Source organism: Fonsecaea multimorphosa (assembly GCF_000836435.1).
Source record: "Fonsecaea multimorphosa CBS 102226 unplaced genomic scaffold supercont1.18, whole genome shotgun sequence".
Classification (NCBI taxonomy): domain Eukaryota; kingdom Fungi; phylum Ascomycota; class Eurotiomycetes; order Chaetothyriales; family Herpotrichiellaceae; genus Fonsecaea; species Fonsecaea multimorphosa.
Window position 1 is genome coordinate 156,117 of NW_015971652.1, and position 14,538 is coordinate 170,654.

At 54.2% G+C, this 14,538-nt stretch overlaps 7 protein-coding genes across 7 annotated transcripts; 3 read left to right on the forward strand and 4 right to left on the reverse strand.

Annotated features, from left to right (window-relative positions):
• Positions 1–147: 147 nt before the first annotated feature.
• Positions 148–1,992, reverse strand: Z520_08205 (uncharacterized protein; the record flags this gene model as incomplete). Its single annotated transcript, XM_016778702.1, has 1 exon — positions 148–1,992. One exon carries the CDS (start codon positions 1,990–1,992, stop codon positions 148–150), a length of 1,845 nt encoding a protein of 614 aa, XP_016630073.1.
• A 1,014-nt stretch (positions 1,993–3,006) lies between these two features.
• Positions 3,007–3,507, forward strand: Z520_08206 (uncharacterized protein; the record flags this gene model as incomplete). Its single annotated transcript, XM_016778703.1, has 1 exon — positions 3,007–3,507. One exon carries the CDS (start codon positions 3,007–3,009, stop codon positions 3,505–3,507), a length of 501 nt encoding a protein of 166 aa, XP_016630074.1.
• Positions 3,508–3,764: 257 nt separating this feature from the next.
• Positions 3,765–4,931, reverse strand: Z520_08207 (uncharacterized protein; the record flags this gene model as incomplete). Its single annotated transcript, XM_016778704.1, has 1 exon — positions 3,765–4,931. One exon carries the CDS (start codon positions 4,929–4,931, stop codon positions 3,765–3,767), a length of 1,167 nt encoding a protein of 388 aa, XP_016630075.1.
• Positions 4,932–5,340: 409 nt separating this feature from the next.
• Z520_08208 (uncharacterized protein) lies at positions 5,341–7,849 on the reverse strand (the record flags this gene model as incomplete). The annotated part of the gene is made up of 3 exons (XM_016778705.1): positions 5,341–6,850; positions 6,901–7,670; positions 7,727–7,849. 3 exons carry the CDS (start codon positions 7,847–7,849, stop codon positions 5,341–5,343), a joined length of 2,403 nt encoding a protein of 800 aa, XP_016630076.1.
• A 388-nt stretch (positions 7,850–8,237) lies between these two features.
• Positions 8,238–9,220, forward strand: Z520_08209 (uncharacterized protein; the record flags this gene model as incomplete). Its single annotated transcript, XM_016778706.1, has 2 exons — positions 8,238–8,304; positions 8,367–9,220. 2 exons carry the CDS (start codon positions 8,238–8,240, stop codon positions 9,218–9,220), a joined length of 921 nt encoding a protein of 306 aa, XP_016630077.1.
• Positions 9,221–9,456: 236 nt separating this feature from the next.
• Z520_08210 (uncharacterized protein) lies at positions 9,457–10,182 on the forward strand (the record flags this gene model as incomplete). The annotated part of the gene is made up of 1 exon (XM_016778707.1): positions 9,457–10,182. The coding sequence occupies one exon, from the start codon at positions 9,457–9,459 to the stop codon at positions 10,180–10,182; it is 726 nt and encodes a 241-aa protein (XP_016630078.1).
• A 2,868-nt stretch (positions 10,183–13,050) lies between these two features.
• Positions 13,051–14,007, reverse strand: Z520_08211 (uncharacterized protein; the record flags this gene model as incomplete). The annotated part of the gene is made up of 1 exon (XM_016778708.1): positions 13,051–14,007. One exon carries the CDS (start codon positions 14,005–14,007, stop codon positions 13,051–13,053), a length of 957 nt encoding a protein of 318 aa, XP_016630079.1.
• Positions 14,008–14,538: the final 531 nt, after the last annotated feature.

Below are 14,538 nucleotides of genomic sequence, written 5' to 3' on the forward strand. Positions count from 1 at the left end.
GCAGGGTCGCTCGCTTTCACCACCATAGTCCCGGATTGTCAGATCGAAACAAAGCTAATACACAGCCCATGATAGCTGGCTCGCAATTCGTCCTGTCTACCATCTAGAAATGCTCTCTGCCCCCGGCGCGTGGCATCTACGTGCCTCTCAAAAAGAAACCCACTCCTGCGTCCAGATCAGTCCACCACTCCCGCTCTCATCCCATCTATCCTCGCCAGTCCACAGCCCCGTTCCTCTCAACTTCCCCCCTCTGCCCTCTCTATCGGCGTGGCAATACCGCAGCAGGACCCTCCTCTCGTCCAAAAAGAAGGTGACATCCACCCACTTGGGCTCCAATTCGTCCGGGACGGCACCACACTTGACCACTGCGTGCTCTTCGATGCTCGCCAGCTTTTCGGCAATGGTGTACACGCCCAAAGCGTCCCACACGCGGGATTTGATTTCCGACTTGTTGAGGAGGGAGGTCACTTGGTATCGGACTTTGGTGGACTGACAGTCCGTCGCCCCGACATAGATGGGCGGACCGATCCCGCTGTCGACACTCATGGAATGTTCGTCGTACGCGAAGAAGGACGAACGATTCAAGATACTCTCGCTCAGCACCAACAAGCGGGCGAAATGTGCGTTCAAGGCTTCTTTGCGCTCTGCGTAGTTGCGGCAGGATCGGTGACAGTCACAGGTTTCGGGCGGGTCGCACAGAGGCACAATCACTTCACCCGTGTCAGGCGAGTGGAGAGCCATCTGTGTAAGTAACAAGAGATATGCGGCTTCACGGTACGCCTTGAGAAGCTGAGCCGGATGGCGATCGTGTGGGTTGTTTCGAGAAGTTTCGGTCTTGCTGTACTCTGCGTAGGCCATACTCCATTGCAATAAGCGGGAGATGTGCGTTTGATGCCGCTGGAACCCCGTACCCATCAGCAAGCCCTGTTCGAGAAGACTCCACGTATGCCAGATCCAAGTCGCCTCTGTGAAGAGCTCGTCGCGGGCTTGAGACAGTGAATCGAAGACGCGAGGAACGGGATGGGGGTTTGGGTCAGGGTACGAGTCGGTATCGCTCTCGGTGGGGGAGAACGGGCTGAGATATGGCCCAGGCATTGACAGTTCCGGATCGCTGAGGATTCTGGCTGCACCTCCAAATAGTCGGACGGATTCAAGCTCGAGTCTCAAGAACAAGCGTCGCAGACTGTCGTGGCTTATCTCGACCGCGCGGTATTGCGTGTTCTTGTAAGTCGTGCGCATCTTTCGATTCAGCAGACCCTTCAGACCGTTGATCATGTGCGCTTGGGCTGCTTCGTAATTACCCTGAAAGGTCTCAAAAATGCTAAAGAGTTTCATCACAATCATGTTGATCTCGGCCGCATTCGGATGCGAAATCATATCATCCGACAGTTTTCGAAGCGCCTTCTGGTACAGTTTGTCTGCGATGTCGCAATACTCAAATGCCTCGCGAGATATTCCCAGCTCAAACCTCCGATGCACAGCACCAACGGCTGCAGCGGCGGCAAGCACTGTGGGGTGCTGGACACATGCTCGCACAATATACGTCCGCCAGATGGAGCTGTCGAAATATGCGGCGAACTCGGGCCCCGTGCGGGAGCGGAAGAAGTCGAAACAATAAAAGTCGGCGTCCGAGTCAAACCTGACATTGGACGGCGACCGGCATAGTTCGTCGACGGTGGGTTTGGGTTTCGATCTTTTGATTGCAGGAATAGCAACTTTGTCCGAGCTTGTCTTCTGTCGCTTGGAATCGTGTCCAATGGACAAGGGGGGTGTCTCTTCCGATGTTGAATGTTGGTCGGGAGATTGATTAGGGTAACCGTCGCATTTCCGGCCAGTACTTGTACAGCGGCGACAGAAAGGTTTCTCCTCGTCACACTTTTTCCGGCGGATCTTGCATGTTATACATCCCGTTCGAACCTTATTATGGGTCTTGCGAGTTCTCTTTGGCTTCTCCATCACGGGGAGGTTCTCGATTACTGCTGTGGTCGACATGTTGTCGCGGTGTACAACATTGAATAGTTGACTTGGAAGCAAAGAAAAAGGCGCGATGTCATTCCTTCAAATTGCGGGGCATAGCGATATATGTAGAGCCACCAGAGGCTGCTCCTTGCCGAATACGTGCCATGGTGTTTCCGGATGTGCCATGCCATGGAAGAACTTGCCTCTTGAAAGTAGCTCGAGGTTCCTGACTAATGGACGATACAGGTGTATGATTGGCTTGGGCGTACTTTTCACGACTCGACCTGCTGAACAGACTCCATTTGCTGACATGAAGTTCCAGGCAGCAACGGCGTGGGGATGCGTGGGATTGGCTCTGGGACGCCTTGGGTCTGCAGGCCCCGATGATAGCCGGGGCACTTGCTGTTCGGCCTGAGGCACGCTTTGAAATCCCGGATTCGCCAATTCCAGAGCAACGGAGTCATTACTCAATCATGCCCTCATTGAATGTGGAGGGACGGGGAGAGGCAGCTTTTAGTGAGCGATAAGATAGAAGCTGTCGTCACACCCTCTGCACCTTTCTCCTGAGAGATGATGGTGCGCGTTGGGTGAAGGCATGTCCGAACAATGAAACGTTATCAGGTGAGCAGGACTTGGAGAATGCTGGCCGCTACCTGGTGGGTGTGAATCTTTGTTGGAGCATGACACGAGCCATTATCTTTCAGGAAGTTGGGTAGAGCTCACTACTGAATTGCGCAGTCGGGATCAATGAAAAGGTGTGGACGGGCGAACAACAGGTGACAAGACATCGGCGTCGGTCGGACGCCTGAAGCTGCAAAGGGGGCTGTTCGAATCAAGCGCCTGTTGCAGTCGGTCCACGGTGACAAACTTCCCCGCGATGGGCATCCCCCGAAAACTGTCAATTCATGTAAGGTATCATCATAATAAACATTGACCACTTACCCTACCTAGGTACCTAGGTACCTTCCCCACGACAACAAAAACAACTTTCTGTGACCATTCCCTCCGATCGACTTGTCCTCGATCCTCAAGTAACGGTCGCCCGTCATGACTCCCTCAAACAACATCGCCTACACCGCGCCCATCAACCCCCCCTCCACCTCCCCGAAACTCACTCTCCCACAGATCTGGCAAGGTCTCGAGCTGAAGATCCGCGCGGGACAGGACTTTGTCGGCGGCGCCCTGCTCTCCACGGACGTCATTTCCGAATCAAAAGACGACCACGGTCGGCCCGTCACGGTGCGCGAGGTGGTCTTTCGAGACGGCAACCGCAGAGTAAGGGAGACGTGCGTGGCCTTTGAGGCGATGAAGGTGGAATTCCACCAACCGGACGGCTCCACGGTCCAGAATGTCATCTCGCAAGGGCAGGGCGCGGAGGGCGAGGATCTCTACATGACCTACACGTTTGAGTGGCTGCATCCGGAATGTGAGGGCGATGCCAAGGCGCTGGACGAAAAGAGGCAGAAAGAGACAAAGATTGCAAAGATGGCGGTCGAAGAAACCATAAGGGTCATGAGAGAGATGGTCAAAGACGGCAGGATCAAGTAGTTAGGACACCAGGTGGTTCAGACGACATTCGACAAAAACGTATCAATCGAGGGTGACACGGTGGGGGACAGATCAAAGACGAAGGGCGCCAGGCGGTGTCAGAGAATCGATGCTATGTGGCTTTGGAGTCTTGCAAAAGGTGTCTGTCGAAGAAGGACGAGCACCGGACACCCCAAGACGTCCACAACGACTCTTCAGATTGCTCAAAGCTGTGTCAATGCCACAGCACCGCATGCTCAGAAACATCTCAAACCAAACTACCTTGAGGAAACTACAGAAACCCACTCCGGATCGCCCCGCCCATTCTTTTCGTTTTCCAACAATGCTCGAATTTGCGAATCGCTGAGGCCAAATTGCTGCCTCAAAATTCTCCAGAGTGCGTCTCGTTCCCAAGCTATCTCTTGTTGCAAATTCCAGTCATTGCGCGTGTGCTGTGCTTGTGATAGATGTTCCGCCTCGGCAGCCCGCGTAGGTCCGAAGAATGGTGGCCCTCGCCTGAGGATATCCTCGTTGTCTTGTACGATGGTGTTTGTGGATCCTGCGTCAGGAGCCCGTGAAGCAGGAAGAGAATGAGGTACCAAAGAGGAAGGCCGTGAGAAGCAAGTCTGGTCATCCGAAGCCGTGCCAGTTGCGGATGAGTGGCGACGACCAAAAACTCCGCGAGCCAGAGGCCATCTCGACGGCAACGACGCCTGTTCTGTCTCGACATTGTGTGGTTCAGCTCTCGGCTGGAAAGAGGGTTCTTGTAGGTTCGGACCATACAAGGCTCCAGGTTGCAAGCCGCCTCCGGGTGAGTTGGTCAATCCCTGATACTCCCGAACCATCAATCGTGCAAACGGGTTGCGCGACTGTCGACCTATCCCGCTGGCCGTTTGATGCAGACTTTCTCCGATAAAGCTGGAAGACGCAGGCACCGGCTGCACATCCCAAGGGAGTGACTCTCCTTGTAGGCCGGGGTCCTCCTGGATTGCACCAGGAGACCCTGCCCGTTGTGAAAGGGCGGATTGTTGATCTGCCACACTCCCATCCCGGCCACTGCGATTCCCCCTTCCACGGTTACGTCTTCTCTTCGATTTAGATCCTTGTTCAGGATTGCTTGTCTTCTGAGGTGTGGTCATACTCGCCTCAATCTGTTCCGTGGCCCTACGCACGGCTTCTTTCTGCTGCTCTTCAAGCTGTAGCCTGTCTCGCCGAGCCTCCTCTATAAGACGCAACCGGCGGCCTCTGTTGGAGTCAGGATCTGCCAGGAGGTCTTCCGGTGGTGTATCAAGGTCGACCAATACGGGATCGGCTTGGGCTTGTTGTGCTCGTGCTTTTTCGATGAACTCCTCTGAATACATCTCCATTGTAGACCCCGTGCTGGAAGAAGAATCGCAAGAATAGGTTGAAGGAGTTTTTCGTTTGGCAGATGGCATGGCCGACATTGCGCGATATCCCAGCCAATATGGAAGCATTGACATACTCAAAACTGACGCGGTGATAGCATGTCAGTTCAGTCGTCAATTCCGGTGTCAACATCCAGTATTTCAACGATTTGACTCTGTTTGTCACGGTCAGTGAAATAATACGTTCTGTTTCCGCCTGTTCACGCAAACAATCCGTGCTCAAGAGGCCAACTTTATCGACGAGCCAAACAAAGGTCGTAAACGGCGTACAAACAGTTCCGTAAACAGTCTATCCACCGAGGGACATAACGGCAGCATGGATAATTGTAACAGATTTGTTTGCTGCCCTGCCAAAGGACTCGAATTTTACTGCCTCAAAACCGCAGTGCAGTACGGCGAGAGCATGGCTGGCTTCTGGTCCCACAACCTTGGTGCGCAGTTTCTTCCCTCAATCCCAGGCCTCGCCCCAGTCATCATCATTGACGTCGGGTTCTTTCGGCTTTGGCGTGTCTTTCTTGATTTCTTTCTTTGCTGCTACCGGTGCTGCAGTCCTCGTGCTTGCAATGACCGGTCTCTTGGCATTGATTCCGGCTGTCCCAACACCTGCGGAGATACTTCTCGCTGGCCCAGCAGGACGGACGTTCAAAGTGGACGCTGTGGCAGTCGGTTTGGACAAGCCCTTTGGGAGTGGTTTCTGCGACTTTGATTTGGACTGCGCGGCTAGCCAGCCGGCAAAATCTGGCTCGCCTCCGTCATCGAAGGCTGCCGCCACCGCAGCCGCAGGTTCAGGGGTAGTTGTGTTTGTACGTTGCGAGGACGAAGCATCAAAGAAGTTATCTCCATCATCATCCACGGTACCCCAAGCATCCATCGTGTCTTCTTCCCCCCAGGCGTCTTCCGGCTCAATAGCTTGTATGAAACTTTTCGCTGGTTGCGAGGCTCGCAGTCTTGATGCGGTGGCAGTCGGTGCGTCGGGCAAAACATTGATTGCGGGTGTGCTGCGCCCGGAAGCAGGCATTGATTGCGTTTGTGCCAAAGGTGTCCCGTTCGTTGTCGCCGTGGAAGTCATCTCGCCTCTGGCCCCTGCCATTTTGTTTGTGAACGAGGAAATTGCCCAACCAGCCCAACTGGTATCACTTTGGTTTCCAATCCTGGCTGGGGTGGTGGCACTGACAGCTCCAGGGCCAGGCTCTGGTGGAAGTGCTGTTTCAGGTAGAGTTGACGCATACTTGCGGACTCTAGCCATGTAGGATTCGACTGCTTTGGCAGCTTGATCCCGGACGACCTTTTCTTTGTCGACTAAGCTGACACAAATGACAGGCAAAATTTTCATAGCGCAATCATCGTCACTGAAAACGTCAATGGTTGCGCTGAGTGCCATCAATGCCGCACTTCGGGCATGGACGAAAGGATCTCTCAGAGAACGACCGAAGGCAGCAATGAGTACTTTTGACCGTGACCCGACCCCTAGATTTCTAGCGATCTTTCCGAGGCATATCGTGGTGTTAGTTCGAATTCCAGGCTGATCATCGTTGGCCGTTTTGGCGAGGAACCGGAGAAGCTCTCCATTGATGATTCTGTCTGACAATTTCGAGATGACGGACAGGACGGCTTTTACCGTCTGCTCCCTGACGACTGGTGCTGTATCGGTGAAACCAGATGTCATGGCAGGCCAGATTTTGCCATTTATATCCTTCTGAGGTATTCGATCGATCATTAGGGGTAGGTTATCCAACAAGCATACTCTCATGGCCCGGTCGGGGCTATTGAAAAGACGTATAATGAGCGGCCCAAGGCGTGATTCGAATTCATCATCGGACATTTTCAACCCGATTTTCATGATGGCTCCAAAGACGCTGGGTCCGCCACCACCGAATTCAACCGACTTGAGCAGCTCGGGTAATATTTTCATCTTGAAGAAATCTTCTGGGAAGTCGTCCGTGAGGCTGTCGAGTTCTCTGGGACTGAGTAAGTAACACGCTTCTTCGATATCAGAGACTGCGCTTACTTCAAAAATTCATTTCGTTCCTCCTCATTCTTCAACCCAAGACTTTCCGCTCCTTCAGTGATGTGAATAAGAGGAGTCTCGAAAAAGCCGCCAGCCTTCTTTCCTTGCTCGACGAATTGACCAGCATTCAATCTCAGCTTCGGATTAGTATTGACCAGTCGCCGATAGCTCGGCACCATGTTCGTAGGTATACTCTTCGGCTGTGCTAGGCTGTCGCTGCTCATGAAACCCCCATTGAATGCTTCATATACGAGAGTGCCGAGACCGTATGCGTCCGGAGCTCCCAGGGGATTCTTCTTGATAGCGGACCAGCCGCCGTTGACCACTTCGGGCGGAGCATAAGCATTCGAGTTTGGCAATGAACTTCCATAGCTGTAGATAATCGCGTCGTCGTCGTTCATGGAACTCAGCACCTCAAACCCTCCCAGCTTCCATTCGCCACTCTCGCTTGTGAAGACTGAGTTGATGCGCACCGCGCCATGCACAGAGGAGGCATCGTTGTTGATGAACTTGAGGGTGGATGAAACACTGTACAACCCCCATTTTATGGTCTCTTCACTCAAGCTCTTGCGCCTGATGTGCCAGGCCAACGGGGTCACCTTCTCGGTGATGATGTAGATGTTTGTGTCATTTTCGATCACGTCGATCACCCGTATCACACCGGGGTGTCGAATTGTTCGCAGTTTTCGGGCGGCATTTTTGGCTAGGGGCACTAGAGCCTTGTTGGCCTGAATGTCGAAGTTGAAGAGACAGCATGGCGAGTTGTCGTCCTGCACCAGCGTACATCAGACCAGCACCACAGGATCCAACGGGATTTCCAACTCACCTTCTTGGTCGCATTGTGCAGGATCCAAATCGAGTCTCCGAAATCAATACGATCTCCGATGGTGACTGGGAAGGAGCTGGATTTGGCGATGGCAAAAGCGGCTGCGGATTTGAGAAAGTCCATCGACCTTCATATGTACGACCAAATTGAGTAGCAGCCGAGAGCCCAAAGAACTGTCTGCGAAGATTCGCTCGCTGAGAGCGCCGGGTAGGGATGAGGCGACAGTGACTCTCACGGACTGAACTGGAAACTTGTCCACAGAAGCTGCGGGCCAATTCGCGCCGAAAATCAATAATAAAAGTGGAAAACGCGCCGCATGAGGACGTGAGGACCTCGAAATTTCCCCGCGCTGGCTCCCTCATCCCACCTCCCGCTATGGAGTCCGCCTACAGGTCTAGAAGCTAAAACAGTTTTACAGAAGATATAGAATTTCGTCCTCGCGCCCATCTCAGGCTCTGTTCCAATGGCAGACAATTCAACCTCTCGCCGCAGGACTTTCTCTTCTACCAACATGCCAAAGAGCGCCGAATACCGGCCGCACGAGGGCAAATTTGGTATCGTGACCGGCGGCTCAAGAGGTACGAGACATTCTGAGCAGAGACGGATATCCACTCTCTGCAGCTCTTCTGACCGATAGTAGGAATCGGAGCCGCCATAGCACGAAACCTAGCTGCCAAAGGATGCTCCCTCCTTCTCGTCTACACGTCCGACTCGTCCACCGAACCCACGCATGCTCTCTGCAAAGAACTCTCTGAGGCTCATGATATCCTCTGCTTCCCGGTGCAGGCCGACCTTGCAGACCCGACTCGCAGCATCCCTCACATCCTGGTCACCGCGAAGAATCACTTTTCGCATCCTCGGACGGGCACGTTCCAAGTGGACATGATCATCAACAACGCGGGCATCGCCGGGAACAAACTGCTGAATGATCCGGACATGGGCGCGATTGAAGAAACACAATTCCGAAAACAGTACAATGTGAACGTCCTTGCACCTTTGCTGCTGGTTCAGGCATGCCAGCCGTACCTCCCCAAAGACCGCTCCGGGCGCATCGTCAATGTATCGAGCGTGTCTTCGTCGATCGGCTGCGAGTCACAGTCCATATACGCTGGGACAAAGGCGGCGCTGGAAGCCATGACTCGGGTCTGGGCCAGGGAGTTGGCGGAAAACTGCACAGTCAACGCTATCAATCCGGGGCCGGTGTGGGGGGACATGTACAGCCTCGCAGGAGAGAAGTTCTGGAAAACAAATCAGAAATATGTGGACAGTGCACCGCTGATGGACTACAAGGGTGGTGACGATGCGGTCAGAGCACGGGCGGGAGGTGATCCTGAGGAATATGATCGCATGGTGTTGCAGGGCATGGGTGGTAAGAGGCCAGCTTTCACCGACGAGATTGCGGGCGTGGTGGGGATGCTCTGCTCCGAAGAGAGCGGATGGACGACAGGCAGCGTGATATGTGCCAACGGTGGCATGAAGATGTCCATAGCATAAAAAGCATGAGCTCTAGAATTATTGTGAAATCTCCACGATCTACGCACGAGGCTGAAAATGACCGAGCATTGGCGTCATTTGAAATCGCCCGCAGTTTCATCTCCAAGTTCCACCGAGCACACGACGGCGGTTTTTTGTGTTGGAACCTCAATCCACAATCTTTTCTTCCGATATAGAAACTCTCCTCTAGTATTTCTCTCCTCTTCTCATTCCAATACAGGCTCTGCCCGCCCAAAATGGTCGACATCGTCCCCGTCTCGTCGTACCCATCGCACATCTCCCTCCTCCCGTCGATCCAACAATGCAACCTGACGAACCTTCCCGAGAACTACTTTCTGAAATACTACCTCTACCACGCGCTGACATGGCCGCAACTGTCCTTCGTGGCGGTCGTGCGGGGCGCGGGCTCCAAACCAGGCCGGTACCCGAAAGTGGTGGGCTACGTGCTCGCGAAGATGGAGGAAGACCCGCCGGACGGGGTGCAGCACGGCCACATCACGAGCCTGAGCGTGATGCGGACGCACCGGCGGCTGGGGATCGCGGAGAAGCTGATGCGGATGAGCCAGCGGGCGATGGCGGAGGTGTTCAACGCCAACTACGTCAGTCTGCACGTGCGCATGTCCAACACCGCGGCGCTGCACCTGTACCGCGACACGCTGGGGTTCGAGGTCGAGAAGGTCGAGAGCAAGTACTACGCCGACGGCGAGGACGCATATGCCATGCGCATGGACCTCACGGGCATGCAGCTCAAGAGTCTGCCCGAGGACGACGAGGACGAAGGGGACGGGGTCGGGTCGCTGGGCAAGAAGGGGGAGGAGGATGCTCACGCCGGCGAGGCGGTCAATAATGGCGGCGAGAAGGATGCGAAGAAGGAGAAGATGGTCAAGGTCAAAGTCGGGCGTGGCTTGGGGGTCGGGGATCTGGTGGAGAGGAACGAGGGCTCGACCAACGCACAGTATTGATCCAAAAGCTTTCGATGCGAATTGTCTCCTCTATTTTCTGGAGGTGGTATTTCGATGCTTCAGCGACGTCTCTTGGACTCCATCCATTGTCCCATCACTTGTTATGGATCCCCCCAGATAAGACGGCAAACAATTTCCCGGCGCAGACAGCGTATGCTTTTTACCGGACCCAAAAGTCATTCAGAGGCAGTTTAAGGATTCCGGGCACAGTGCTAAGCGAAAATACCTGAAAAGTTTCAACGGTCTTCCAGTTTGACTGTCTATGTGGATCTCAATCCCTCTCTAAAATAATTTACAGGACCACCACCGATCGCAGGACCGTGCAATCGTTTCGACCTCGGCCACATAAGGTCGTCCTTTCGCGGTAATAATGTACAGGCTGAACAAGTGTGTTGACACATCCAAGCCCAGCTTCTCAACCCGCGCCGCCCGAGGGGCTCCTTGGTTTCAGGCGCCTGTTATAGCAAGCCTGATAGTTAGGCAAGTCTTTTCCCAGCCTTGTGCCTGTCCAGATGCTGCTGCTCATGATTCCCTCTTGCAAGTTGTGTCAGATTCCCGCAATGGGCTTCCAGCCTCAACCTCGCCATGCGTATCACGAGTCGACTCAAATTTCTCCCCTTGGCCACAAGTTTCTTCCACGAGTCGTTTGGATTCCTTCCCTGTCTGTGTCTGCTCTCTCACAATCCTCTCCTGCTCGCTCATAGCCTGAAGACTCCGCATCGTCTGCGTCATTCCACTAATCAGCAACCCAACCGGAGACGCTGCGCACTGGTGATGGCGATGTCGTCCACCACGGGAGCCATGCCGGCGGGAGTCACAGCAGGTATAGGCACAGACACTGCAGTTCTCAATGCTGGTTCTCCGGGCAGCGTAATCGTCAGCGGCAGAAGCATATTGCGAGCCAGCATCCATCGGTTGAGGCTGGGTTTCCGTGGTGGCCGACGGGACAGCGGGAGGGATGTTGGAGCGGCGCTTGCTGCGCCACATGCGCATGTGTGCAGTTCAGACTTTCTTGCTCGCAGTGTCAACTTCCCCGAGTTTCTGTCGGTCTTTGCTATGTCTTTCTCCTCTCGATTGTGTGTGCTGGATTGGAGGAGGAGGAGGAGGAGTCTGTTTTTCTTTCCGGAAATGGTGATGGAAGATTACCACCACTCGAGTGTCTAGTTTTTAAAGATGCTGTCTTTTACTCTGGCAAGTGAGTGGTCGGCTTTCCCTCATACGTTGAAGTCAGACAGAAAACGTTGGGAGCGAGCGATATATACTTGGTCCCAAGCACGCATGGGTAGGAAGGATATTTTAAGCCGCGCGTTAGGCGGGTGACCTAAGCGTGCGCAAGTGACATAGGTATATGTAGGTAGGTAGGTAGTGCAGGGGAGGCGGATTGAATTGATCCGCCGCGGATGCGAGTTTGGAAGACCAGAAGCGCCCCTTGCGATCTGTACCCGTGGAAGCTTCCCGCTCCAGTCTTTTATCCGCGAAGAGGTGCTGTCCTAGAGGCCCGACGTACGTGTAGGTGACCGCTCTAGTAATCAAGGCAGGGATTTGACATGCAGATCGGGACAAGATCGCGGCAAGCCACCGTCACACAGTGGCGGCCCATAATCCTACAGTAATAGTAGGTAGAAGCCGAGCGGGTTTTGTCTCTGGGCCCTGAGGACGCCCGTGGAGGATGAAATCAGCAGAACCGTGGTTTTCCGACAATCGAGTTAGCTCTCTCTTTTTTTGTTCATGACTCTTCTTCGGGCCCCGAGAAAACAACAGGTCTTGGGAATGGGTTTGATAGGCGGTCAGACAGGCTTTGATCTCTTGCGCGCGGGACGATTATACGGCCGAGATCGCGATTTTCTCGGGTGCGGGTTTGTGCTTATTCGGCCGTTAAATTACTCCATAAGCTCTTCAAATCCGGAAGCCGGCAAGGCGGGCATTGGTACGGCCCTACCTACGGAGTACTATGTACCTAGTTGTTGGTCTGACGACATTCGACTGTCTAATACCGAGAACCGCGTCCTTGGACCTCCCGATTTGATTATTATTATAATAAGTCCGCAATCACCCATCTCCCTTTTCTGCCCTTCAGTGCAGACAGGACTCTTTCAGCAGTTTCGCATTTGGCCACATCCGCGTAAACTGTTCTTCTGACATAATAAACCCTCGGCTTTACACGGCTGATTGGACTTTCCGAAATGTTCGCCCGGGAAGCAACCCCAGAGCGAGGAATCACAACGAGAAAAAATAAGGGAGTATGACTCACCCCGCTGCTGAGGTCACCACGAGGCGACTTTTGGTACCTGCCCAGGTGCTGTTGAGGTGCGCAGATGAACGGCAAAGGCCCGCCAGCAGTCGAATGTTCGGGTTCATAGATACTAGGTATGTAAGTAGCAATGGTTCGTTGCAATATCTATACCAGGCAGGATCGGGACCGTTCTCGACTCCACACCTGTTAGATGAGGAGCCAGTCGTGTGTTAAAAGGCTATTAGGATGGGTTAAGCCCCCGTTTGTCCTTTCCCTGTACAAACGAGAACCAATACTGCAGCCAGTATAAGCAGGGTTTTGTCAAGCTCTGAACCAAACTTTGGAGCACTGGACACTTCTTCTCCTTAGACCAGAGGAGACCAACCCGTGAAGCCTTCATCTGGGTGGAGGGCCGGGTACACCCCGACGTCAACTAGGAATGGAGCGCTCGGGTTACATATTAATGCTCGTACTTCATGCCCAAAGGACGACGAGTACGGCGCAGGATCGTGTTTGCATCTTCATTCCATGCACAGGGATGGTCCATCAAAAACTACCTAGGTATCAAAGTGTGCTGCCCTCTTTTCCAAGACTCTCTCGCCCATATTGCTTGCTATTATATGGTCAAATTCCTTTTAGCTGGTCTCTAAATCCGCGGCGGCTTTACGGAAAAAAGTGGACGCAAAGGCGCCATCCACGTTGCCCAAGACGGCCTGCGCACTGCCAATGAGTTCGTTCTCTCTGTAATCGCTCCTGGCGGCGTTTTCATCCGTGAAGCCAATGTCTCCCAGGATGGCCTGGGCCTGCTCCTTAAGCCGGTTTCGTCTGTAAGAATGGCTTGCTAGCCTCAGCTGCGCACTAGCCCCGGGCGGGCCTGTGGCGCCATCTGTAGTGGCCGCGGGGAAGCTGTGTGAGTTTGTTGGGGTGGAAGCTTCAAGCAACACGTCCAAGTTCGCGGCGTCGGGAAACGCCCGGTTCGCCCGCTGGATCATCTCGACGACCTGACGCGCCTCGTTGGCCGTGTCCAGCTGCTGAAGCAGCGCCTCGAGCAGAGCCACATAGTGGTCGAGCTGCGCGAGGCGGGCGCTGACAACCTTGTGGCGCTCGGGCAGCGACCACGCCGCTGCTGGCGACGACCGTGGCGGCTGCGACGACGAGGCAGCAGAAGAAGTGCGCGCGGGGCTCGCGGGCTCGATGGCCTGCATCGTCTCGTCTTCTACTTCCCGGGAAGCAGGCACGGCGACCTCGAAGCCGTATTGCTCGCGGAGCTTCGTTGGGTCGCGCAGCAGCCCGCGGATGCCGTCCAGCCTTGCGCTCACCACCTCTTTCTGGCTGTTCCACTGCGACCTCAGGGCCGCGCGCTGGTCGCCCGGCGAGGCCGCGGCGGTTGCATACACGGTGACTCCCACGGCCCCGAGCCAGGACTTCAAGAAGTGGAGCTTGATGTAGGCCATCTCGAATTCGTGGACGTGATGGGGACGCCCCGCGCCCACCGGCAGCGTTGTCATCGAGTTGCACCGTTTCAGACACTCGGTCAAATCTCTGGCCGATGCCACGTTCTCGACTACGAGACTTGCTGCTGCTGTCTCCATCTTGGAGAGATCCGATTCGCGATAAGCGTAAAGGGGGGGAAGGGAGATTTGCTTCTTTGGCTCGTCTACGCTCGTCTATTTCGCGCCCGTGTTACCCTCGGTGGGCACCAACCGAGCAAGCAATAAGGAATGAAAAAGGGCGGAACGCGCTGCAGTGTTGCGCTGGATTTTTTTCAACAATGGCGAACAAATGGTGGGAAAGCGGTGAGGCTGCCTGTCTGTTTCTTTAGGAATGGGCCATGCACCTCCATTGACTGCAAAGTCTTGACGTGGGGTTCTTTCTTGGAAAGCCACTTTCTTCCTCCCCCTTGCATGTCGCAGCATTCTTCCGATTGGTTTTGTCCAGACACGGGTTCGAGCTTCCAGCCTCACACAACGTATATATCTCTCTGAACGATACAGGGGAATGTCAATGGACACACGATTCTGTCAGTGAAAATCTCCACGTCCTGTTTCTCACAGCATGTGTCTCATATAGCTCGATCCGAAAGCCACCTCCCTCCATCTGATGTTCTGTTCTGTGAATCTCAA